Source organism: Manis javanica, chromosome 5 (assembly GCF_040802235.1).
Source record: "Manis javanica isolate MJ-LG chromosome 5, MJ_LKY, whole genome shotgun sequence".
Classification (NCBI taxonomy): Eukaryota; Metazoa; Chordata; class Mammalia; order Pholidota; family Manidae; genus Manis; species Manis javanica.
Genome location: NC_133160.1, coordinates 171063244 through 171090571, shown reverse-complemented (window position 1 = coordinate 171090571; position 27328 = coordinate 171063244). Strand labels below are relative to the sequence as shown.

Below are 27328 nucleotides of genomic sequence, written 5' to 3'. Positions count from 1 at the left end.
GCACAGGGCAGACAAGGGATGTCTGTAGGCGGGGCCAGGGTGGCGGGGATGGGGCACCCTCGACCAGGCTGAGCAGCTGCCCAGAGGTAGTTCTCAGGTCCCATAGGCCCAGGCCACTTACGACAGCCCTGTGGATGGGCAGCTCACCCAGCCTGGCTGGACTGAGGACTCTGGTGAAGGGGCAACTCTGGGGACACCCTGCCTGGGCCAGGCCTCCTCTCCCACAGGAGGGGCTTCCCTGGGCCTCCAGGTCTCCTGCACACAGCTGGCCCCTAAGTGGTCTGCTTGTGCAAAAACAGTCTACCTGTCTGCATGAAGATGGGGTGGCCCCCCCAGGCCTATGTGAAGGGAAGTAACTGGGGCCCTAGCAGCTTCTTCAGAGGGGCCAAGGGCAGGGCTGAGCCCTGTGCTGGTCCTCCACTGTGGGTCCTGGCCTGCACCCACAGAACCGGCCTCTGCCTGTCACAGGAGGCAGGGAAGGACAGGCAGCCAGGGCGGCTCCGGGGTGACAGGCCCAGGAGTGGTGCTCTGGGGGGCACCAGAAAAAGATGGAGGCCTGACTCCCCCAGGAGCTGGCTGCAGGCTGCGTGGGCTCCAGCCCCACCCACCCTGCCTCCTCACTCCTGGGATCTGCAAAGGGGTCAGGACCAGAGTCCCACAGGGTCCATGCAGGGGCCCAGCAAGACTGGGGCCACTGTCACAACCCTCTGTTCTGCACATGGGCCCTCACCCACTGACCTGTCTGGCCCTAAAAACCACCTCTGGCCCTTGGCCCCTGCAGGCCACTAGCCGGCCACCTGCTGTGGGGGTGGTCCCAGGCTCTGGGTCAGACCCTGGACCGTGCCTCCTCCTCCCATGGGTCCTGGCTTCTCTGAACCTCCTCACCCCTAATGTGGAGCAGCTACCAGCCCTTGCAGGGTCCTGGAGCAAGGAGGGAGCTCTCAGAAGTGTTCTGGGAGTGGGCTGCAGAGACCCTCCTGGCCCACCTCATCAGGGGTGCAATCCAGTTCTCCTTCACGTAGGCCGCCTCATAGACGAGGCTCCACTCGTCCTTGACCCACGAGGACAGATTCAGGGGGCTGAAGAAGAACCTGAGGAACTGGCGAGAAGCAGGGCCATCAAGGTCTCGGTCAGACCCCGCGTGGCTGAGCCCCGCACCCTCAAGGGGGTCAGACCCCCACGCTGGAACAGAGGAACAGAGGAGGGTCCCGGCACCCATCCAGGGAGCTGCTTCCCACCACCAGGCTTGTGCTCACGGCATCTGGGCCCTCAGGCAGCCCTCCCCAGTCCTGGAACTCGTGCTAGTGGGGAAGGCAAGTCCCTGCTGGTGCTGGGGCCAGCTCCCCAGGACTTGGAAGGCCCACACCCCACTCCGGAGAGCCGCTGGTGGGCAAGGATAGACAGCTGCCTGTCTCCCCCACTGCCAGCCCACGGGCCCTGGAATTCCAAAAATGGGTTGCACCATTTTCTGTAGTGTTTCCCTGTACCCAGGGCAACACTAGCAGGTAGGCCCCAGGGAGGTGGCGTGTCCCTAAGCTCCTGCCGTGGGGGGCTGGCCCCGGCGCGGAGGCTGAGGCTGTCTTCCCCAGGCAGGGCTGGGTGCCGTGCCCACAGTGCAGACCCTGGTGGGCCCTTGGAACAGCCCAGATGCAGCCTGGCAGGGGCTTCCAGTGGCTGTGGGCTTCTAAAGTTGTCTTCCAGCTCCTGGCCTTTACATTGAACAGCTTTGGTTCCAGAAGACACAGGACCAGTTCAGCTCCCCGTGGAGGCCACCTTGCGGAGCTGAGGAATACTTCCACACTGGGGATGGCAGCTCCTGGGGCTGACTGAGGCCCCCGGAGGTGGCCTTCTGCACAGGGGGATGAAGCTTAGGTCCCCAGCCCTGTATGAGGGGCACCCATGCATAGGGCCCTCTGGGTGGGCTGCTCTGCGGGGAGCATCCACCAAACTGAAACCACACCCTAGCTTGAAGGGCCTTGTCTCATCAGGGGGACCACTGCAGACCACTCAAACCAGGCTCCTAGAAAATGCTGGAAGGGGTAGCCCCAGGGCTTGGGGCTGCTGTAGATTCTGTGTGGGACTCTAGCACCATGTTTAGCTAGCTTTGTGGGACACAGGAAATACGGTGCTTCCATCTGGGTCCACAAAAATGCACCCCAAACCATGCATGGGTCTAGGGAGCATGTAGTTTCCTGGGGGCAGCCCATGCAGCACACGGGAGAGAGCTGGTGTTAGTGAAGGGCTCCCTGCAGTGGATCCCTGGGCTCCGTCCCCTGGCCCCCTTCCTCGGCCTGGGCTGACTGCCCCAAGAGGGCTGGAGAAGGCCGACTCCCTACCCTCTTGGGTCGGGCGGAGGCAGCTGCATGTTGGGCAAACAGGTGGTGACTCCAGGGCCCCTGCAACTGTGCTGACTCAGAGCTGCTGAGTCGGGGGCAGCAGTGGATGAGGGCAGGGCCTCAGTGCAGCCACCACCCTGGCATGTGTGTCCTCACCTCCCACTCTGCCTCCTGCCTCCATGCCCTTCTTCACATTGCAGCTGCCAGGTGTCCTTCTAGAGCCTGCCACGCTTTCCCTCTTGGGCACGGCCCCCACCACCTCACCTCCCGTCCCAGGGCCTCTCCCCACCTTCCCTGCCCCACACAGGCTTCTCAGCCCCTTGTCCACAGCCAGTCCTGCCCCTTGCTCCCGCCCACTCCATCTTCCAGCCCTGCTACCACTTCCTGTCTGAAGGCGGCAGTCGGTCCCTGCCATTGGGCCCTGGGCTCTCCACTCCTCCTCCCAGGGCCCTGTTATTTGGGTACATCCCTCTGCCCCAAGACCCCATCCTCTCACCACATCTCAGCTGGTCTGTTGCCCCCACCCATAGACCTAGCCGGGCAACCATCCAAAATGAGGCCTTTGGTCTCACTGGAGGGGTGGGGAGGGTGGGGAGCAGGGGCAGCCCTACCAGGGAGCATGCAGGCTGGGGCTGGGGTTCTGGGAGGCCATCTGGAGCTTCCAGCATTTATATGCGGGGGCCTTGGAGCCAGCAGGATTGCTTGCCCCCCTCCACATGCCGTCCCAGGGCCACTCTCCCAAGAGCGACAGGCCACATGCAACCACACGCGGCATGGTCTGCACGGCTTGCTAGTCAGGCTGTGCACTGTGCTCACTGCCATGTCACTGCTAACCACAGCAGTGCCAGCGCCCCAGGTGTGATCTCGGGGGTCCCTGGAGAGGCCATCCTGTCCCCAGCAGCTTGCTCCCTGTCTTTGAGGCCCAGGCTGACTTCTTCTCTAGAGACCTAATGGACAGGATCGCCCAGCTGGGTATGGGTGCTGGCTGAGAAGGGAAGGCCCTGCACAGGGTGCCACCCCACCCTTGTAGCCACCAGCTCCCTTGGGAATTTGTGTGGGCGGCTTCCATGACTCTCCTCCCAGGAATGCTCCAGGGAAGTAAATGTCCAGGACCCATGCTGGCGGAGCACCTGCCCTGGGTGTGCAGGGTGGGGTCCCATGCCACCCCTCCAGGCTTTGCAGGCTCTGGAGCTCTGCCCCTGTGGGACCCAGTGCAAGCTGACATGTGGGCCCCTTGTTCAACAGTTAATAAGAATCTCAAGACTGACAGCAGAACGAAAACCAGGTGTGGTCTTGGAGCCTGGGGAGCTGGCCTGGGTCAGTCTCTAAACACCCCTCAGAAAATGCAGATGGTTATGTATCTTTCTTGTAAAAGTGAAGCCCTTGCTTAAGGTAACTGCAAGTATTTATCCATTGTGAGTTGCTTATGTTCTTATGTATGAGGAAAGCACATCATTAAATAAAAGGACTAGGAGCCGACATCCAGCCACCACCGACCCTAACAGTGAGAACAGGGTCAAACCCAGGAGACAGGCAGACGCAGCTGAGCGCAGAGAGGGCACTGTTTGCCAAACACAGAATGAACTGGGCAGAAGTTCGTTCTTTCATTAAACTGAGCCAGAAGGGTGCAAGGTCAGCACCAGATGGACAGGCCTTTGCCGGTGGGCTTAAGACGGCAACTTGCGGGGGGCTGGGGGCTGGGGGAAACTTACCTTGCACATCTTGTCTAGAGGCTGGGACTTGACGATGTCACAGAAAAGCTGAAAGCCAAGCTCCCCCAGTTGGAAAGTGGCCAAATAGCAGATCACTAAGGAGACAGGGCAGGGGCGAGTGGGAGCAAGGGTATATGGCACAGAGGGGCATCGGGGTCCCCTCCTCCGGGCCCCCTGGGGCTCCATCTTGGGGGAGTCAGCCAGTGGCTAGCGCCTGACAGGTGTGCCGCAGATGCAGCAGAAGCGCAGCCAACCCCGGCCGGGCCCGTCAGGGCGTGTAGCCAGAGGCAAGGGCTCCGTGTGGAACCAATGCACAAACACAGCGTGACACACGAGCACAGTGGCGTGGCCGCCACGAGTGGGCGCCTGTGGCATTCAAAGCACTTCCACATATATCACCTCATTTGCTAAGTTCTCAGAAATTCCAGAAGTTCTTTGGGTAAAAGAAAAATAATTTTGGATCGTAAAATGGTTTGTGAATTCTGAGAGATTCAACCATGTCAAGCCAGCTGAAACTGGAACATCCTGGGGTAGGTCCTAGAGGGCCAGTCCTCTGAGGCAAGGATGGCTGGTCCCACCGACTGGCCAGCCGGCCAGCAATGCGCTGCTGAGCTCGTGGCTTCTGCTGTGTGGTGGGGATGCAGCGACTGTGAGCCAGCCCTGGACCTGGTGGCAGGCAGCCCAGTTTGGTCTGTAAGCACCCTGACATCCCTGCCCCTCCCCTACTGGACAGGGGCTGGGGGCTGGACGGTCCGCACCCCAGCGGCACTGGCCACCCTGCCTGCAGTGGCCATCACACTCCTTGGGAGCAGATGGCCATCATAGGCCTGCAGGGAGCCAGGCAGAGACATGTCCCATTGAACCCCTTGGAGGACGGTCCGGACTGCAGCCTTGAGGCCGACCCTGCCTGAGTCCTCAAGGCTGGGGCCAGGACCTCAGCCGGGAATGAAGGCTCGTCATCTCCCCCAGGCTGCAGTCTTAGGGGCACTCTCCTCAAACAAGCTCCCTCAGAGGCTGGAGCTCCTGTCAAGGGCAGCGTGGCCTGAGTCTCCTGTAGGGAGGGCCCAGGTTTCCCACCCCTGGTGGTCGTGAGGATCAAGCCCCCGGAAAGCAAAGGTGCCACAGAGACGCCAGGAGCCGGCTGAGCTTGGAGACTGCTCGCCTGCTGCCACTTTCATTGGGTCATCATTGCTGCTGTGTTCAGAGTCTGTCTGTGGCCCTTGTTCAGGAGATAAGGGTGGCAGGCCTGCCCCGCAGGGACACATGGCTCCCTGCCTCACTGGATGGGACAGCACCTACCCTTGAAGAGGTTATAGTCAGCCCACAGGCAGAGGCGGCCATCCCGCACGTAGAAGGCGTCCACCACGGTGGTCAGCAACCTGTGGTACTCAAGGCACCCGGACAGAACCTCCAGAATGAACGCCTGCTTCTGGGAGCTCAGAGTCTGGAAGAGAAGCAGACCAAGGGGGGCTACTGGCCGGATATGGGCACTTGAGGCCCTGGAGGCTGAAAGCTCCGTGCAGGGGAGAGGCTGGGACGAGTTTGCCCTGGAAGGGCACGGTTAGCACACCCCTCAGGGCAGTTGGGTGCCCATGGCAGTCAGGAGCACACACCCTTTGGCCCAGCAGGTCAACCCCAGGAATCAGACCCACAGGTTCTTCTGGGTGGTGAGAGTGAGATGGGAGAGAGAGATGCACATGGAGGGTGACGAGGCATTAAAAAGGACAATCCCAGGATTTGATTAAAGATGGCGGCGGGAGAGGAGAAACAGAGGCTTCCTCCTAAAACTGGATACAATTAGAAAATTTAATTGGCACAACTAATCCTGAGAGAGCAACAGGAAAGAGGATGGCGTCAGACCACACATACCTGGAGAAAAGAGCAGACCTCAGCGAACGGGGTAATGTACCAGAGCTATGGCTCCGCGGGACCTGAGCCCCTAACCAACCCCAGCTCACCAGCGGGAGGAAGACAAATGGAGCAGGGAGGGAGTGGAAGGCCTGGGACTGCTGAATACCAAGCTCCGGAGAGCTGTGCTGGGAGCACAAACCTACATTTCATGGTGCTTTCATGAGACACTCATGACTACTGGGTTGGAAAGTTAATACAGGCAGAGTTCCTGGGGAGACGGGGATTCCGGTTGCTTGTGGAAAGCAGGGATCCATATCTGGCTGCTCTGGGACAAAAACTAATAACTGTGTGCCTGGCCCACTGACTCAGGCAGTAGAGACAGGCACAGCAGCCAGGAGGCGGTGAACAGTTCTTTCTTACTCCCAGGCACCAGTACTGCTCCCATGTGACCCCTGACATTGCCTCAGGGGCTCAGCAGCTCCAGAATAGAGCTTCTGGACACTAGAGGGCGCCATATACAAACATGAAACGACAAAGGAACCTTGTCCAGAGTAAAATTGTTAATACAACTGCCGAGGAAGATTTAAATGATATGGACCTCGTGACTCTTCCTGAAAGGAAGTTCAAAATAAAAATAATCAACATCCTAATGGAGGTAAGGAAAGACATCCAAGAACTCAGGAATGAATTCAGGTCAGAGATCCAATCATTAAAGAACACAATGGAGGGTATTAAAAGCAGGTTGGATACGGTGGAGGAGATAATAAATGAAATAGAAACTAGAGAAGAGGAATACAAAGAAGCTGAGGCACAGAGAGAAAAAAGGATCTCTAAAAATGAAAGAATATTGAGAGAACTGTGTGACCAATCCAAGCAGAATAATATTTGCATTATAGGGCTACCACAAGAAGAAGAGAGAGAGAAAGGGATAGAAAGTGTCTTTGAGGAAGTAGTTGCTGAAAACTTCCCCAATCTGGGGAAGGAGATAGTCTCTCAGGCCATGGAGATCCACAGATCCCCCAACACAAGGGACCCAAGGAGGACAACACCAAGACATAAAGTAATTAAAATGGGAATGATCAAGGATAAGGACAGACTGTTAAAAGCAGCCAGAGGAAGAAATAAGATCACATACAAAGTAAAGCCCATCAGACTAACAGCAGACTTCTCAGCAGAAACCTTACAGGCCAGAATGGAGTGGCATGATGTATTTAATGCCATGAAGCAGAAGGGCCTGGAACCAAGATTACTTTACCCGGTGAGATTATCATTTAAAATTGAAGGAGGGATTAAACAATTTCTAGATAAGCAAAAGCTGAGAGAGTTTACCTCCCACAAACCATCTCTGCAGTCTATTTTGGAGGGACTGCTTTAGATGGAAGTGTTCCGAGGGTTGGATAGCTGTCATCAGAGGTAGTAAAATCATGGCAGGGAGAGTGGAGCAGCTGATTGCGAGGCAAATGCAAAATTAAATTGACTATCCCCGAAGCCAATCAAGGGATAGAGAAAAAGTATAGAATCTGATACCTAATATATAAAGAATGAAGGAGGAAGAAAAAGGAGGAGAAATAGAAAAGAACCTTTAGATTGTGTTTGTAACAGCATACTAAGTGAGTTAAGTTAGACACTGAGATAGTAAGGAAAGTAACCTGGAACCTTTGGTAACCACGAATCTAAAACCTGAAATGGCAATAAGTACATACCTATCAATAATCACCCTAAATGTAAATGGACTGAATGCACCAATCAAAAGACATAGAGTCACTGAATGGATAAAAAAACAAGACCCATCTATATGCTGCTTACAAGAGACTCACCTCAAACCCAAAGACATGCACATACTAAAAGTCAAGGGATGGAAAAAGATATTTCATGCAAACAATAGGGAGAAAAAAGCAGGACTTTCAGTACTAGTATTAGAAAAAATAGACTTCAAAACAAAAAAAGTAACAAGAGATAAAGAAGGAAATTACATAATGATAAAGGGCTCAGTCCAACAAGAGGATAGAAAGTTATAAATATACATGCACCCAACACAGGAGCACCAGCATATTTGAAATAAATACTAACAGAACTAAAGGAGGAAACAGACTGCAATGCATTCATTTTAGGAAACTTCAACACACCACTCACCCCAAAGGATAGATCCACCAGACAGAAAATAAGTAAGGACACAGAGGCACGGAACAACACACTAGAACAGATGGACCTAATAGACATCTATAGAACTCTACATCCAAAAGCAACAGGATACACATTCTTCTCAAGTGCACATGGAACATTCTCCACAATAGACCACATACTAGGCCACAAAAAGAGGCTCAGGAAATTAAAAAAGATTGAAATTCTACCAACCAACTTTTCAGACCACAAAGGTATAAAACTAGAAATAAATTGTACAAATAAAGCAAAAAGGCTCACAATACACTTCTAAATAGTCAATGGACCAAAGACAAAATTAAAATGGAGATCCAGAAAAATATGGAAATAAATGAAAACAACAACACAAAGCCCCAACTTCTGTGGGATGCAGCGAAAGCAGTCTTAAGAGGACAGTATATAGCAATCCAGGCATATTTAAAGAAGGAAGAACAAACCCAAATGAATAGTCTAACGTCACAGTTATCAAAATTGGAAAAAGAAGAAGAAATGAGGCCTAAAGTCACCAGAAGGATGGACATGATAAAGATTAGAGAAGAAATAAACAAAATTGAGAAGAATAAAACAATAGAAAAAAATCAATGAAACCAAGAGCTGGTTCTTTGAGAAAATAAACAAAATAGATAAGCCTCTAGCCAGACTTATTAAGAGAAAAAGAGAATCAACACACATCAACAGAATCAGAAATGAGAAAGGAAACATCACGACGGACCCAACAGAAATACAAAGAATTATTAGAGACTACTATGAAAACCTATATGCTAAGAAGCTGGAAAACCTAGAAGAAATGGACAACTTCCTAGAAAAATACAACCTTCCAAGACTGACCAAGGAAGAAACACAAAATCTAAACAAACCAATTACCAGCAAAGAAATTGAAGCAGTAATAAAAAAACTACCCAAGAAAAAAATCCCTGAGCCAGATGTATTTACCTCGGAATTTTATCAGATATACAGAGAAGATATAATACCCATTCTCCTTAAAGTTTTCCAAAAAATGGAAGAGGAGAGAATACTCCCAAACTCATTCTATGAAGCCAGCATCACCCTAATACCAAAACCAGGCAAAGACCCCACCAAAAAAGAAAACTACAGACCAATATCCCTAATGAATGTAGATGCAAAAATACTCAATAAAATATTAGCAAACAGAATTCAACAGCATATCAAAGGGATCATACACCATGACCAAGTGGGATTCATCCCAGGGATGCAAGGATGGTACAACATTCGAAAATCCATCAACATCATCCACCACATCAACAAAAAGAAAGACAAAAACCACATGATCATCTCCATAGATGCTGAAAAAGCATTCGACAAAATTCAACATCCATTCATGATAAAAACTCTCAGCAGAATGGGAATAGAGGGCAAGTACCTCAACATAATAAAGGCCATATACGATAAACCCACAGCCCACATTATACGGAACAGTGAGAAGCTGAAAGCATTTCCTCTTAGATCGGGAACTAGACAGGGATGCCCACTCTCTCCACTGTTATTTAACATAATACTAGAGGTCCTAGCCACGGCAATCAGACAAAACAAAGAAATACAAGGAATCCAGATTGGTAAAGAAGAAGTTAAACTGTCACTATTTGCAGATGATATGATATAGTACATAAAAAACCCTAAAGACTCCACTCCAAAACTACTAGAACTGATATTGGAATACAGCAAAGTTGCAGGATACAAAATTAACACACAGAAATCTGTGGCTTTCCTATACACAAACAATGAACCAATAGAAAGAGAAATCAGGAAAACAATTCCATTCACAATTGCATCAAAAAGTCTAAAATACCTAGGAATAAGCCTAACTAAAGAAGTGAAAGACCTATACCCTGAAAACTACAAGTCACTCTTAAGAGAAATCAAAGGAGCACTAACAAATGGAAATTCATTCCATGTTCATGGCTGGGAAGAATTAATATCATCAAAATGGCCATCCTGCCCAAAGCAATATACAGATTTGATGCAATCCCTATCAAATTACCAGCAACATTCTTCAATGAACTGGAACAAATAATTCAAAAATTCATATGGAAACACCAAAGACCCTGAATAGCCAAAGCAATCCTGAGAAAGAAGAATAAAGTAGGGGGGATCTCACTCCCCAACTTCAAGCTCTACTACAAAGTCATAGTAATCAAGACAATTTGGTACTGGCACAAGAACAGAGCCACAGACCAGTGGAACAGATTAGAGACTCCAGACATTAACTCAAACATATATGGTCAATTAATATTTGATAAAGGAGCCATGGACATACAATTGTGAAATGACAGTCTCTTCAACAGATGGTGCTGGCAGAACTGGACAGCTACATGTAGGAGAATGAAACTGGACCATTGTCTAACCCCATACACAAAAGTAAATTCAAAATGGATCAAAGAACTGAATGTAAGTCATGAAACCACAAAACTCTTAGAAAAAAACATAGGCAAAAACCTTTTAGACATAAACATGAGTGACCTCTTCGTGAACATCTCTCCCTGGGCAAGGAAAACAACAGCAAAAATGAACAAGTGGGACTATATTAAGCTGAAAAGCTTCTGTAGAGCAAAAGACACCACCAATAGAACAAAAAGGAACCCTACAGTATGGGAGAATATATTTGAAAATGACAGATCCGATAAAGGCTTGATGTCCAGAATACATAAAGAGCTCACACGCCTCAACAAAAAAAAACAAATAACCCAATTAAAAAATGGGCAGAGGAACTGAACAGACAGTTCTCTAACAAAGAAATACAGATGGCCAACAGACACATGAAAAGATGCTCCACATCACTAATTATCAGAGAAATGCAAATTAAAACTACAAAGAGGTATCACCTCACACCAGTAAGGATGGCTGCCATCCAAAAGACAAACAACAAAAAATGTTGTCGAGGCTGTGGAGAAAGGGGAACCCTCCTACACTGCTGGTGGGAATGTAAATTAGTTCAACCATTGTGGAAAGCATTATGGAGGTACATCAAAATGCTCAAATCAGTCTTACCATTTGACCCAGGAATTCCACTCCTAGGAATTTACCCTAAGAACGCAGCAATCAAGTTTGAGAAAGACAGATGCACCCCTATGTTTATCGCAGCACTATTTATGATAGCCAAGAATTGGAAGCAACCTAAATGTCCATCGATAGATGAATGGATAAAGAAGATGTGGTACATATACACAATGGAATACTACTCAGCCATAAGAAAAGGGCAAGTCCTACCATTTGCAGCAACATGGATGGAGCTGGAGGGTATTATGCTCAGTGAAATAAGCTAAGCGGAGAAAGAGAAATACCAAACGATTTCACTCATCTGTGGAGTGTAAGAACAAAGGAAAAACTGAAGGAACAAAACAGCAGCAGAATCACAGAACTCAAGAATGGACTAACAGGTACCAAAGGGAAAGGGACTGGGGAGGATGGGTGGGCAGGGAGGGATAAGGGGGGAGAAGAAGAAGGGGGGTATTAAGATTAGCATGCACAGGGGGGTGGGAGAAAGGGGAGGGCTGTACAACACAGAGAAGACAAGTAGTGATTCTACAACATTTTGCTATGCTGATTGAGAGTGACTGTAAAGGGGTTTATAGGGGGGACCTGGTATAGGGGAGAGCCTAGTAAACATAATATTTGTCATGTAAGTGTAGATTAATGATAACAACAACAACAAAAAAGCAGTTCCTGTGTGGTGACCTCCAATGAGTTCTACACAATGGTATAAAGGGCATATCAAAGTGAGGGCAAAGGGTCTGTTTGTGTTTATACAGAGGGTCAAAGCCTAATTTGGCTACCCAGAAAATGAACTAAGATACGATATGAAGAAGAACTTCCAACATCAGCACTCTCTGGAAGAGTCATACCAGAAGATGATCATCAAAAAACCTCAACAAAGATCCAGGCGATGCTGCAGGTGTAGCTGCATCCATCCCACCGGTTCCTGGACTTGCCATTGGAATGAAGAAGGAGATATCTAAGCTGGCCTGTGCTTTCATTAAAGCAACAAATTTGACTGGATCTGTACTGTTGGAGCTCAACCAAGAATTAGGAGAAGTGCAAGTTGTAGCGCTCCAAAATCTTACGACTACAGACTATCTACTGTTAGAAGAACATATGGGATGTGAACAATTCCCAGGAATGGATTGTTTTAATTTGTCTGATTTCTCTCAGACTGTTCAAGTACAGTTGGACAATATCCATCATATCATAGACAAATTTTCACAAATGCCTAGGGTGCCTAACTGGTTTTCTTGGCTTCACTGGAGATGGCTGGTAATTATATATCTGCTTTGGTTATGTAACTGTATTCCTATTATGTTAATGTGTGTGCACAATTTAATTAGTAGTTAAAACCTATACATGCTTAAGTTACTCTACAAGAAGATATGTCAAAGAAATAATCAATCCTCCTATGTTTTCTTCCACCTGCTACTTCTATAGCTTTTCTTCTTCCTTCCTAATTACAACCCTTAAATAGAATTCGTGCCTCATACCGAATTTACCGAGTATCATAATTCCTCCAGGTGGTAAAGATACCTCGAGACAAGTGCTGGTCATGGAAGCCACAGGGCATAAATCTGCAAAGAAGTAAAAAGCTAACCTTTTCAAACAATATGGCTTCTCTCTCACTTACCAACTTTACATTTCCCTGTATGGCCCCAGAAGATGACTGGTTAGCCAGAGACGGCTAAGATTCCTCAAGGGAGGAACAACCTAAGACAGGCACAGTCGCAGGGGGGCCATCAGCTGAGAAAGTGGGGATCAACAGTGGTGAGGCTTAGAAACTCACCCCCTCTGTTTTAAAAGAAATCTTCTGCATCCGTGGATGTTTTAATGCCCTTGTCTAGCTTGGATTAACACATAGTCTACAAGCACACAGCTGATCATCTACAATTGCTCTCTTACAACACTAAACTATGTTTTCTACCTTTATCTTGCATCTACCTACCACTTCAGCATTTTATTAAAAATAAAAAAAATAATAATAATAAAGGGAGAAATGTGGGATCCACATATAAATCAAGTATAAAAATCAAACGAATATTCATATTTGACCTGATTGTTTATAGTTCATAATGCGTGATCAAAACCGAAAGTTTCTGTGATGAATGCCCTTGTACTGTTCACCATGTAAGAACTTATTCACTATGTAAGAATTCGTTCACCATGTAAGAACTTGTTCGTTATGCTTCAGAAGATTGGAGATTGACGAGAATTAGGCTTGAGATGGATTAATGATAGTGCATTGAGCATTGACTCCCCTATACAGAATTTTATTGTTGTTAAGAACCATTTGATCAATAAATATGAGAGATGCCCTCTCAAAAAAAAATACTTGATTAAACAAAATTTGAGAAATAGCTTTGTTGACATAACTATGATAGCCTTTTATAAGCTAATGTACACTGTGATCTTCTAAATGGGTCAATGACATGTAGAATTTTCTGTTGGTGATGGAATGTATTTTGTGTGGAATAACTTCAGTGACTTGTGTTCTTCAGATTTTTTTTCTTTCTGCTTTTTCTCCAAAAAAAATCAAATGAATAATCATATTTGACTTGATTGTTTATAGTTCATGATGCATGATAAAAACAGAAAGTTTCTGTGATGACTGCCCTTGCACTGTTCACCATGTAAGAACTTATACACTATGTAAGAACTTGTTCACCATGTAAGAACTTGTTCATTATGGTTCAGAAGATTGGAGACTGTTGAGAATTAGGCTTGGTGTTGATTAATGATTGTCCATTGAGTTCCCTATACAGGATTTTATTGTTAACAACCATTTGATCAATAAATATGAGAGATGCCCTCTCATGAAAAAAAAAGGTAAAAAAAAAAAAAATATATATATATATATAAAGAACTTACACACCTCAGCACCCAAAAAGCAAGTAACCCAATTAACAAATGGACAGAGGATATGAAGAGACAGTTCTCCAAAGTAGAAATTCAGATGTCAACAGACACATGAGAAGATGCTGCACATCACTAATCATCAGGGAAATGCAAATTAAAACCACAATGAGATATCACCTCACACCAGTAAGGATGGGCAGCATCAAAAAGACTAAGAACAACAAATGTTGGCGAGGATGCAGAGAAAGGGGAACCCTCCTACACTGCTGGTGGAAATGTAAGCTAGTTCAACCATTGTGGAACGCAATATGGAGGTTACTCAAAAAACTAAAAATAGAAATACCATTTGAGCCCAGAATCCCACTTCTTGGAATGTACCCAAAGAATACAACTTCTCAGATTCAAAAAGACATATGCACCCCTATGTTCATCGCAGCACTTTTTACAGCAGCCAAGATATGGAAGCAACCTAAGTGTCCATCAGTAGATGAATGGATAAAGATGAGGTGGTACATATACACAATGGAATACTATTCAGCCATAGGAAAGAAACAAATCCTACCATTTGCAACAACATGGATGGAGCTGGAGAACATTATGCTCATTGAAATAAGCCAGGCGGAGAAAGACAAATGCCAAATGATTTCCCACATTTGTGGAGTATAACAACGAAGCAAAACTGAAGGAAGAAAATGGCAGCAGACTCACAGACTCCAAGAAGGGACTAGCGGTTACCAAAGGGGAAGGGTGGGGAAGAGCGGGTGGGGAGGGAGGGAGAAGGGGATTGAGGGGTATTATGTTTAGTACACATGGTGTGGGGGGTCACGGGGAAAACAGTGTAGCACAGAGAAGGTAAATAGTGGATCTGTGGCATCTTGCTGCACTGATGGGCAGTGACTGCAGTGGGGTATGGCTGGGGACTTGATAATATGGGTAAATGTAGTAACCACATTGTTTTTTCATGTGAAATCTTCATAAGAGTGTATATCAGTCATACCTTAATAAAAAATTTAAAAAATATAAAGAGAGAGGCAGGATGACTGCTTACAAGCAATAAACAGGTTTCTTAAACTTAAAAAAAAAAATTGTATTTTCTATATCGTTTAATCCAGGAATCATACTTCTGGGAATCTAAGGAAACCAGCCAAAATCCAGAAAATGTCCACAAGCAAGAAGTTCAGGGCCATGTCATGTGAAGTGGGGAAAATGCTAATCCCTAAATGCAGCAAGGGGCGACATGAGGTCAGATACTCAGGGGCATGGCCGGGACTCGCAGGAGTGGGGCTGCCCGGCTGGCTGCCTGCGGCTGAGCCAAACCTGAAGCCCCTTGCCCCTTCAGGGCCTGGCCTGGCTCCTGGGCCCTTGCTGGAGGCCGGGGTGCAGGGCCCGCCCTGCCACTGCGAGGGGTCCTCACCGCACTCCCCCGGGCTACCCGCTGCTGCGCCAGGCCTCTCAGCCTCACCACGGGCCTGCAGCCCACTCCTCTGACGGTTCCTTCACTGTCCGCAGTGGCCGGGGGCCGTTCCGGGCCGTCCCTGAACTCCAGAGAGCTCCGCCGGCTCCTGCCGGCCTCCCTACTTGGACGTCTGCTGCGTGTCCCCGTGAATGTGTCCTGTCTTCCCACCTCCGTAAGTGCGACCGTCTCCCAGCTGCTCGGCCCAAACCCAGGGAGGCTTGCTGCCCCGCGCCAGCCAGCCAGGGGCCCCACTACTCCCTGCTTCTCCTCCTGTGCCTCCTCAGTCTACTTCCAGCCTGGCCTCCAAGAGATCCTTTTTTTTTTCTTTTTTGTTGATGTATCATTGATATACAATCGTGTATTGGTTTCAAATGTACAGCACAGTGCCTCAACAGTTACCCATATTATTAAACCCTTACCCCCACTAGGCAGTTACTGTCTCTCAACATAGGAAAATGTTACAGAACCGTTCGCTATACTCTCCATGCTGCACTCCTGTCCCTGTTCCCGTGACCAACTTATATTGTAATTGTGAATTTTTGTACCCCTTTATCCCCCTTCTCTTTCTCAGTCCCTCCCCCATGGTAACCACCAGTCACTTCTCAGTGTCTATGAGTCTATGAGCTTTGTTCATTTTGTTTTATTTTTATAGTCCACAAATAAGTGAAATCATATGGTATTTGTCTTTCTCTGCTTATTTCACTGAGCATAATACCCTCTAGGTCCATCGTGTTGTTGCAAATGACAGATCTGTTTTCTTCTGATGGCCAAATAATATTCCATTGTATATATGTACCACATCTTCTTTATCCATTCATCTATTGATGGGCACTTAGGTTCCAAGCCATTCTTTCAAAATGGAAGTCAGCTCATGCCCGTCCTTTCTCAGAACTTTCCAGAAGAAGACGCCTTATGACAGCCACCAAGGCCCTACATGGGCTGCCTGGCTCCCTGTGCATCCCATCCCACTAGCCTCCCTGTGCTCCTCCAACGTGCAGTGTCCCTGCAGGGCCTCCTCACTGTCTGTTCCCTCCGTCTGCAGCGCTGTTCCCTGCACTCTTGCACCCCATCCCCCTGGGTCTTTGCTCAGATGCTGCCTGCGGCCCCTCGTGGTCAGACACGGCCTAGCCCCTCTCCCACACACACTGCTCATTGCCCCTTTCTGGGCATGTCACTGGGTGCTCGTGAGTGAGGGAACAGAACACCCCGCCTCCATGGGAGGCTGTAAGGGCCTGGTGCAGAGGGGGACCCTGCCTCTGGGCGCAAAACAGATTTGGGGCTCTTTCTCAGGGTCTGCTCTGCTCTCAGCAATAAGGCTCCTGCCTCAGTTTTCTTTGACCCCTGGGCTCTGCCCACACTGGAGGGCACTAGCCCCAGCCAGGCCCCAGGCCCCCATTTAACTTACTGCATCTTGTCAAAGGAAGCCCAGGAGCTCAGAGCAGCCAGGTCAGAAAGCAGTGCGTCAGCAGGGCTGGCACGAGGCTGCCTGAGTCAGCGTGGTCTGCACTGAGGCTGCATGACTCTGTAGGATGCTCAGACAACAGTGACTCCACTTCTCATCGCTACGCCTGCATTTGGGGAATGCGAGTATGTATTTTTAATAGGGTCACAGCCTTGAGCCTTCAACTGCAGGCCCTGGTGCCACCAGCCCCCAAGCACAGAGATCAGGGAGGGGTCCTGAAGACACAGAGCCAAGTATTAAGCGGCACCCTGGCCCATGTGCCGGCCTGCGCCCATGGCCAGGTCCTTGCTGCCAGGGAAGCTCAGCGCAGCTGGTCACAGAGAGGCCCAGGGGCTACGCGGGTCAGAGGGCGCTGAGCCCCAAGCCCCAGACCATGCCTTCTGGCAGGACAAAGTGGGTTGCTGGCGCTAGGCTGGGCTGGCTCTCCCACAGAGGAGGCAGGGCAAGGCCCAAATTGCACTGAGGAAGCTCAGGTACCATTTGGTCCCTAATTCTGGGCCAGCCTCAGTCAGGGAACAGCACCCCTACCTGCCAAGGAGGATGTTAAAGTGTAGGTCCCTGGCAGGGTCTGCCGCGATCACCAGGGCCAATCCTCTCGCAATGAGAAACTGTGTTTTCTGGGGCCTGACCCTGGGCGCACCTGCCGAGGTGCAGAGGCACAAGCCAACCGTTTGTCCCATGGCAGGTTGGTGACAGTGAAAGACTGGGAGCAGCGTAAGACCCCGTCAGTAGGGTGGTCACCATGGGTGCCTGGGGTGCTGAGCCCAAGAGTGAGGGACAATCATGACACCTTACGTGAGAAAACCAAGTGCAGGGCTGTGTTACAAAGTGCTGCCATCCTGTAGACATTTAAGAAGTTATATATGAAAACTATTTGTAATTTATATGTAATCATATGTAATTTGTGCATATAAACTTCATAAAATTCAAATATATTTTTCTCTGATATCTATACGAGACGGGCCTAACAGTCTATGGAAGGAGCCACAGGACACTGGCCTCTGCTTCTCTCCTGGGAGGGCCAATGTGGGAGGGAGACCCCACTGGATACTGTTGTGAACCCATAGATTTGGGATCCTGCTTGTCAGTACATCAGGTACTTAAAAAATACATTAAAATAAAAATATTCCTGAGCCCAGGTTTTCTGTGAAACTACTGACTAGAAAAGTAAAGACAAAGCTCATGGGACCTGAGTGTTACCACGTGGCCACCCCGCAGGCAGGTATTTCCAGGCCCCCAGGTCCCACCCCAGCTTTGCTTCCCCTAACCTCTTGCACAAGCCCCTTTGCTCTTCCCCTGCCCTCCCTGACCACCAGCACTTCCCCTCTGGCTGGAGCCTGGGCCGGGGCAGAGTAGGCCTCCCCGCACTGCCTCGCCCCTGGGCTGCCCGAAGCTCCAGCTGCCGGGCTCCTCGCCTGCCAGCCCAACTCTCACCTTTTCATTCTTCTGCTCAGAACTCAGACGCCCGCTTGCCCGGCCCACGGTTTGCTGAGTGGCCCGGATCCCCCGGTCCATGGCTCAGGGTTCTGCTCACTGAAGCCCGGTTCGGCTTCCCTGCCCACACAGCGCCTGGACCGAACTCCTTCTTGGTCACAGGTCAGCCTGTGAGATCCGCAGCTCATGCAGGTCCCACTGCCTGGGATCGCCCCTTCTCCCCCTTTCACCCCACCCTCCAAGGGATCTCTTTCAAAGCCCGGCCTCAGGGACGTTCTGGATGCCCCTCCACCTCTGTCCCAGCCACCCACGTGGAGTTCCCGGATGGTCTGATTGCCCAAGCTGCCTGAGAGGGGCGCTGGCTGTGTGGGTAGAGCTCCTTTTGTGGAGACTGGCACCCGGAGAGGCCCACTTCCCCCCCTCAGTGCCCACATGGGCACAGCAGCAATGATGGAGAACATCCTCTCGGCCAATGATCTGTGGCCCAAATTCTTCTCCCAGAGGTGTTTGCTCACTGTGAAGGGCCATCTGGACACCTCCGTGGGGAGGCCCAGCAGAGGACGGAGGGAGGCTGCTCCACATGCACGTGAGGGCACAGACGTGTGCACGTGTGTGCATGTGCATGCACATTGTGTGTGTGCATGTGTGCCCCAGACCTTGCTCTGGAGGGGGAAGGTCACCACACCCTGCTCCAAATCCACAGATCCCTGGCCTCCTCCCCACCCTGTGGGCCAGGCCTCCCCTGGCCCCTCCTGGGCCCTCCTCCTACCTGGTCCCCCAACTTCTCAGCAGCGACTCTGTGTGTCCCCACCTGGCCCCTCTGTCTTGGCCTCCCCCAGGAGGCTCTTATCTGAGAAGCTTTCTGGGGCTTCCACAACAGTTAGCACAAGCTTGGCAGCTGCCAGATACATTTTCTCCAGTTCTGAGGCCAGAAGTTTGGGATTGGGGTGCCTCAGCTGGTCCCTCCTCCGGGGCCCCTCCTAGCTGCTGGGGCAGCCAGCATCCTAGGTGGCCATGGCTCGCTGCTGCACCTACAGCCTCTGCCTCTGTCCTCCAGCCTTCCTCCCGTTTGTGTCATCACACGGCATCTCCACTGTGTCTGTGTTAAAATCCCCTCTTCTTAAAAGGATGCTAGTCATTGGATTTGGGGCTCACCCCAAATCAAGGATGATCTCATTTCCAGATTCTTAACTTAATTATATCTGCGAAGGTGGTATTTTCCTACAAGGTCACATTCTAGGTTACCTGAGGTTGGGACTTCAGCATGTCTTTGGGGGATGCAGTTGAACCCACATCCCTGTCTTCCACCAGGGGCCAGTCAGTTGATGCCTCTGCTGCGTGGCAGTCCCTGCCTTAGCCTGACAAGAGGTCATTGCACTAACCTTCTGACAGCTGGAGATAAAAGTGTGTTCTCCGGACTGGGGCCATTTCCAGGACATTCTGATTTATGATCGGATCTTTTGGGAGGATCTGAAAGGGCCGGCACAGCCGAGAAGGAAGCTGCTTCCCGCCTGTTGGGGGCAGGGGCCCGTCTCAGTGACACGGCTGGCCCCTGGACTCAGGGTGCTGCCCGTTTGGGGGGCGGAGTCAGCAGGGAATAGTCATCACACCAGGAGTCACCGGGTGACAACAAGGACTCACGTGCCATTGATAATCTGTTGGTCATGGGAAATAAGTCCCCAAACTATTTGTTGTAACAAACCCAACTTTCTGCAGTAGTTATTACCAAGAACTAAAGACATCACTTCACTACTTTTGCTGAGTGAGGGGAAAGCCTTACTGGGGCTGGGGTGGGGCACAGCTGAGGACAGAGAGCGGAGCACCAAGGAGTCCTTGAAAATGGAAGGTGGGAACTGCCGGCAAGGCAGCCAGCCAGCAGAGTGGCTGGTGGCAGAGACCCCAGTGGGGAGAGAGACGGGGCTGCTGGATCCATGCCCTCGAGCCACCAGAGAGGCTGGGTGGGGGCAGTCCCAGTGGGAACGGGGATGAGCTGAGCCCCCAAGGGAATTTCTGGTCAGGGCAGGGGTGGTGTTGTAAATGGGCCTGGCCCTTGGCTATTATGGTGTCTTCCCCAAAATGCTCAGGGAAAGAGTTTGAGAGGGGCTGTAGAGGCGTAGGAGAGGGAGGTGCAACAGCGGGTGTGTCCCCACCCCAAGTCTAGGACTGAGGCTCCAGCTGGCAGGGACGCTGGTTGGGCTGGGGCCACCTGGGGGCAGGGATTGCTTCAGGGTCCCAAGTTCTCTGGGGCGAGGCGTTGCTTTCCGACACCTCCGGCCACTGTGTGCATTGTTCAGGGCCCCGGCCCCTCCCACTGGACGGAGGCCACCTCCCCCCGTCCCCCAGTCCCTGTTCTAGGTTTTCTGGCTGCTGCGCCACAAGGTGACTAGTAGACAAAGAGCCCCCATCCCACCCCAGGGGAAGGCGGGTCCCTGTGTGGCCTGGGGGCCCAGCAGAGGCTGCTCCTGAGCAGGCAGTGGGGTTGGGTCGGGGCCCTACCAAACGACAGCCACAAAGCCTGCGGAAGCAATGGAAGGCGAGCACCTGCGCCTGCGCGAACACGCTCGCGTTGCAGCGCCCCCTCCCGGCAGGTGCAGGCCTCGTCCCCCCTGGGCAGCGGAGCTTTTCCCCAGGCGGACTGGGCCTCCTCCGGGTGTGCCACCCAGTGGGGCGCAGGTGCCAAAGTCCTGAAGGCGGGCCCCCTATGATGCCTGTTCCTGCTCCCTGGGCACCTCCCTTGGGGATGGACCCGTGACCGACGAGGGGACAGAGCCCCAGATCCTAGGGGGCCTCTGAGGACGGCAGAGGCCGTGGGCAGTGCTGGAGTGAGGGCAGATCGGGGGCTGCTCCTTCTGACCATCCCAGGACCTGCAGCTCCGAGGGCTCTTTGTGCTCGAAACGGGAGAGGCTGGAGCGAGGGGGAGAGGACAGGACTACCCAGGGGCGGGGTGAGGAGCTCTGAGTAGTTGGAGGGCGGGCCCCTTATTTCTTCCAGGTGGGTGGGAAGGGCCTCTCCGCTGGAGGTGCCAGCGGACAGTGTGGGCAGCACAGGCGTGGCCAAGGCTGAGCTCCAGGCCCCAGTGCCGCCACTCGGACTCAGCCCTAGTGTGGTGTCGGTGTTTGTATTCACAAGAGGTGTCTAACGTACATTCTGGGGCCAGGAATGCCTACTAGGCTCCTGGAAGCACTGTCAGCCTCCGCTGGGCTGTGCAGCCTTCGGTAAGGGGAAGCGCGCCCCTGGCCCCTCCTTGTGTAGGAAGGAAAGCAGCTGTCAGCGATGGATTTGATGTTCCCGGCGCGCCCCCAGCCGCCGCTCTGCCTACCTGCAGGGAGGCTGACGCAGCCTCCAGGACCTGCTCAGGACTGTCCCCAGGCTTAAGTTGGTCCAGTTGTTCAATCACAGTTTCAATGCATTTTCCATAGTAGGCCATCTTTCCAGGTCAGGACCCTAAAAGCAAACCAAGTGGTCACGCCCTCCATGACCTCCAGGTTGTTAGCTGGGCAGACAGAAGCAGCCAGACAACTCTCGCCAACACTGGCAGGGAGCCCACCAGGGAGGCAGGGATCTTGCTGGGCGAGGAGCGTTGGAGGGAACTGAGGACCCTGGCTGGGGTAGGCCCTGGCCCACTGCTTGGACTGTGGCCTGGACCCCCCACTCACCCACAGCCCTGGAAGCTACAGGCTGCCCCCCCACCGTGTGTCCCCAAGCCCTACAGCGGTGCAGAGGTGGAATGACCCTGGGAGGGGCCAGGCCAGAGAGTGGAGACACCTGGTGAGCCAGCCTCTGAGGGCCCCTCAGTCCAGCTGGGGGTTGGCCCTGCCCAGAATGGGAGGGGGACCCAATTGCAAAAGGCTGTGGTGAGAAGAATCCTCGAGTCACCAGGTCCAACACCCCATTTCAAAGATTTGGGAACCAATATCCAGAGACGATGCATAGCCGGTGACTGGCCAGGCCTTGTATGAACACTGAACATTCTGGGGCACACCAGCTGGGGAGACTGGCTTTCCCAGAGCCCCTCTGGGAGACATGGGAGGAAGAAGCTTTTTGTGGTGCGCCTGGGACCCCAGGAAATGCTTCTCGGGGTGGGTGGCCAGGCCCAATCCACCCTCGTCCACTGCCCACTCTGTTCCATGCTGATGGTGCAGCACCTCTCGTGATGCTGGCCTTCCTGGGCACCAGTTCCTGGCAAACCCAGGCTGTTAGGGTCCTGGGGACAGCACGGACACTATTCTTCCACCCTCCAACAAGTTAGATGGCTCCAGATAGCAGCCCCCAGACCCAGATCCTCCAGGCTGCAGATTGGATGAAAAAACAAGAGCTACATAGACTGACACTTGGGTCCCCAGTGAGATGGCCAGTCCTAGCCAGTCATGGTCCATTGGCTGAGTCCCCCAACATCACTTTAAAGAGAATGAGGGCCAAATGCCAGCAGATACGTCAGGGATCCTCCAACACAGAACACTGAAACAGAAATCAGCGATAAAGGAAGCAGGACGGAGCAGACAAAGCAGCAGCTGGGAACGCCTGAAACCAGCAACTGTCCCACCTCGGAGAGATAAAGACATGGTACATTTGAGGAAAACAAAGAGTTCTTGGAAATTAAAACATGAGAGCAGAACTAAAGATGTAAATAGGAGAGGTGGAGATCTCCTAGAGCAGAAAAAGACGATGTAGAAAGTAGGAAAGAAGCCCCAAGAAAACCAGGGACCCACCCCACAAGGCCGAGTTCCAGTTAGCAGGGGTCCCAGAAAGAGGAGGAGCAAAAATGCACGAGAATGCCCCAGATCTGAGGCTGGGTTTCTGACGGACAGCGCCCTGCACACCCTGACCTCTCCCAAGGGAGGAAGCCGGTCACAGAGGCAGGGACATGAGGGTAGAGCAGCCTGGGCGCCAGGACAACAACCCTGGGCGAAACTTAGGCAGCTGGACGCCACGGGGGGGTGTGGGGAGACCAGTGGCCTCTGAGGAAGGCAGGCCCTGCCCTTCCCTGGGGAGTGAGCTCAGGAGGAGGCAGAGATGGGCCCAGGAAGGAGAGAACGTTCAGGAAAGTGACAGTGAGTGGCAGGCACGGGGGATGGGCTCCAAGAGGAGGGTTGTATCAGGCCCTTCCCCACCGAGCAGGCAGGGCAAGAGGCTTGGCCAGCCTCCCTTGGTCAGGGCGGAAGGAAGCTCTGCAGCGGCCTGCCCAGGAGCCCTGAGTCCCACTCCCCTGCTGGCTGCACACCTGGGCCTCCGCCCCACGGAGACAGGAGGCCTGCACGGGCTGTTCCTTCAGAGCTGCTTCAGGGCCAGGCTTTGTCTGCGTATGGACACTAAAGCCAGCAGGAGCCTCTCCTGCATGAGGCTGGGGGAGAGGCCCCTAGGAGTGGGAAGTGCGCTGACACTGGCTAAAGGCCGGGTGCCAGGACAGGCCGGGTGCCAGGACAGGCCCTGGAGATTGAGTCTGGGAGAGTCAGTGGTCTCGGAAGCAGTTCTGCAGACACCAGGGCAAACTGCACGAAGCCACGGTGAAACCCACAAAGGATTATGGTAGTGCCCAGGAGTCCCTATTTCTACATCAGTTCTTGCCTCAAAGGGTACCTGAGCCATTGGTACTGAGTAAGGGAGCTGCTGGCACAACCGGGACACTGGCACTGCCCGGGGATTGCCCCGGGCCCAGTGAGCTCAGGCCCACAAGAAAGGAAGTCAGGGGCTCCCCTGCAGGCACAGAAAGGGGATGAGCTTGGCGGCCCATTGCCCCTATTCACCCCTGTTCCTTCTTCACCAGGGTCACCCGCATTGAGGCTGATCTGTGGCCTCTAGGGTTGCAGTGGTAAGAAGGATGAGTGGGGACATGGGGCAGGTGTGTGCCAGGTGATCTGGTTTGTCCCTGCCTGTGGCCACGGGTGGTGACAGCTCTACTGACTGAGAGAACACATACCGAGCGAGGGGCTTCTCCCAGCTCTGACCTGCAGCGGGCCGCCAGGGGAGCAGGAAGCACACCATTTTCTGCAACAGGAGCAGCCCCTAGCCTGCTGGGTTGTCCCACTGGGCCCCTCATCCCTTCTGCCTGGGGCTGGCTGGACCATGGGAGCAGCCCCTACCTCTGACACAGGCAGGCAGTGAGGAGTGCGTGCCTGGGGCAGGTACAGGCGGGGGCCACTGCAGAGGCCCCTGGCTCCACTTCTGGGTCTCCTGGGTGACTGAGGACCAGAGGCTAACCTCTCTGAGCCCTGGGGGCTACAGAGGGGGCAAGACTGTGGGCAGTAAGGTATGACACCCACTCCACCCCCAGCCTGAGACCTGACCTTGCTGCCACCTCTGGCTGGTTTCGTCCTGTCCCACCCCTCCTCCTGGTGGTCTCAACCTGCCTCCCTGGCCCACCCTGGTGGTGTCACCATCTGTCTGCTGAGGGCCTGTTGCCCTGCCCTACAGGCATGGCTGTGGGGTCTCTGCTCCACTTCAGCTCAGTCCTAAGTGGAAAACAACACAGCCCCTCCAGGCATCTCTGAGCCAAATGCAGTCCTGAGGGCTGTGGGGTGGGGGCTCCGGTGAGCAGCGTCTGCCCAGGTGCCCCCTCCTAGCCACCCCTCGGGGCCTGGTCCTCAGAGGGAGAATGCTGGGCCTTGGGTGTCCTGGAGGGAGTGGAGACCCTGGGAGAAGCCCTGGAAAACACACTTGCCCCCATGGGTTGCAAGGCCCTCGCGGGACCTGGTTCTGTTCAGCCTAGTGCAGCTAATGGACAAAGGACATTTGAAAGGTCCCCACACTGACCATTCCTCCTCCCGTCAGAGGCACTGCAGGCAGGATGAGCTGGGAAGGCTCAGGGCCCGATGGGGATGAACCTGCCTGGGCTGCCTGTGGGCCCTCTGGGTGAGACCCTCACGACTGGGCACTTGTGTTCAGCCGGTCTGTTGCCCCAGGCCTCACGTCTGAGGGGCTCTCGAGGGACACCTCCAGGTGAGGCTCACCAGTCTGGCTGCGCCCTGGCCATAAATCCACTCACCAGGTCCTGGCCCCCACCTGACCCCCAGCAAGCCCTGTCCTTCCAGGAGGGTCTTCCTGACTGGACGGTGCGGTGCGGGGAAAGGCAGGAGGGCCCAGGGCCGGGTGCGGCAGGCGGGGAGGGTTTGGGGAGGCACCGTCTCGGGTCAGGGAGCGCCCTTCCACTCCATCCATCACTAACAGAACAGATCCCCCAGCCTCCAGCTGCTGCAGGACCCATGGGGCTTCCTCAGCACGTCCTACCCCAGCCCCTGAGGCCCTCGCCCTCCCTCACTCCTGCACCCAGCTCTGTCGATCTAGCTACTGACTGGCTCAGAAGCCCCTTTGCATGTCTCCGGAACCTCAAATACTCTTCTTTCTCCTCTCCCTGGGGAGCTCCTAGGCATCCCCAACACCCAATTCATGTGTCACCAGCTGCAAGGCCTGTCTTCCTCCTGCCTTGGCTTTTCCCCTCTCCGTGCCTCCCCTGACGTCATCCATACTCCCTCAACACTGCCTGAGCATCTGGTGCAAGGCCCTGCTTTATTGCCTCTGTGTCCCTGGCTCTGACACTACAGCTGGCACCCAGCAAGTGCCACAGAGATGTCAGTGGAGTGAATGACCAGCATGTAAAAATATACGGAAGGGCCAAGTGCCCTAAACAGTCTCTTGGTTTTAGTCTGAAACACAGCTCTGACATTTGGGGATAGATCTGCCCAAAGTTTATACTAATGCTTTTCTAAGCCTTTGCTTCCACGGGGCCTGTAGTTCGACAGAGTTCAGTTTTGTCGTCTCATTTAACTGGAAAATAGTAGATGTTGTAATATTTACTAAGTGAGTAAATACGGAAGAGAACAAACGCTTGCTGACCTGGGGGTAGGGGTGGCGGTGAAGCTCCCCATCCCTAATTAGGATTTTGTGCCTGTGGAAGACCCCAGGGCCCAGGCTGGGTTCTAAAGCCCTGCCGCCGCACACTCTGTCTGGTGCCTGGTAACGTCTCAGGATGAGCCATAACTTCGTGGAAGAGGCAGCACATCTAACAGGAAAGGAAAGCGACATCCACTCGTGCCAGCTCATGAGGAAAAGAATAAACCTAGGCAAAAAGTCTATTTTTATAGAAACAGTGTTAAGGATAGAGTTTTTCTTGCGTCTTCCATGGCAGTCACACTGAGGGACTGCCCCGGGATGGGCCCCAGCCCTCGATGCTGCTCTGCCTGGAGGAACCACATACATGCTGGAAAAGGGCTCCATCCTGCACCTGAGGGACAGTGCGAGTGGGGGTCTGTGCGTGTGTAGTGGCAGCTGGTCCCAGGGCAGGGTGGCTTCCCTGCCCTGCCTTCTGTCCTGGGGTTGAATGTTCTCAGGAAAGGGTGCTTTCAATCAGCTCTTTGGGGGAGCAGGAGGACCTCCCAAGCCCCTTTCCCCCACCAATCCAGAGTGGGCCTGGATGGAATGATCTGGAAGAAATGGGTGGTTGAGCCAAGCAGAGTATGTGGATGGGGAGGGGAGTGCATGCGGGCTGTAAGTGGGGAGAGGTCCTGGAGGAGCACCACTGGGCTGGCATCCGAGGGCTCCCCGGGCTGGGGCTCTGCTCCCTGGCCGGGGCAGATGCACCAAACAGTGGACATCAGGACAAGAGGCTCCTGAGTTCTGCACTCCCACTGAAACTGGCCTGAGAACTTAGTCAACATTATCACACCTTTCAGCAGGAAAGAGATATTACAGCTCATCTGATTCTGATGCATGCTTTTAGCACCTCAAATTTGGTGGTGTAAAACCAGATATGTGGGAAGTGGGATTTAATTCCCAAGCTTTAACTCCACGAGTCAGGACTTGACTGGCTCATATTTAAGGACTCTTTAAAGGCAGACTGGACGAAAGCTTCTCTTTTCTTAGCTAATCCTTTACAGACAGACATGAGATTACATGAGGAAATTTATATTCCAGCAGATGAAAACCAGTTCAACACTCTTCAGCCACTAGAGAGGCTTCACTTACATAAATCCCAGATGTGTATTAATTAAAATATTTTTTTCCTGGCTTTTAATTCTGATAAAGACAATCTCCTAAGGGTTTCTGCCAAGTCATGCTCTGATGGCT

General features: G+C 52.2%; 1 protein-coding gene across 9 annotated transcripts in view; it reads right to left on the bottom strand.

Annotated features, from left to right (window-relative positions):
* CFAP99 (cilia and flagella associated protein 99) overlaps window positions 1-27328 on the bottom strand; it is a 48082-nt gene that overhangs the window by 18015 nt on the left and 2739 nt on the right. For 5 of the 9 annotated variants that reach the window (XR_012131878.1, XM_073237953.1, XM_073237956.1 and 2 more), the window contains exons 2-5: window positions 21588-21712; window positions 5348-5492; window positions 4049-4143; window positions 987-1099 (exon numbers count right to left, since the gene is read on the bottom strand). Coding sequence is in view for 8 of the 9 variants with exons in the window: in XM_073237953.1 (XP_073094054.1) it covers window positions 987-1099; window positions 4049-4143; window positions 5348-5492; window positions 21588-21695 (461 nt within the window). In the remaining variant the exon portion in view is untranslated. Of the gene's footprint in view, window positions 1-986; window positions 1100-4048; window positions 4144-5347; window positions 5493-19649; window positions 19779-21587; window positions 21713-27328 lie in introns of those variants that run through there. The other 4 variants (XM_073237954.1, XM_073237958.1, XM_073237959.1 and 1 more) reach the window with 4 other exon arrangements.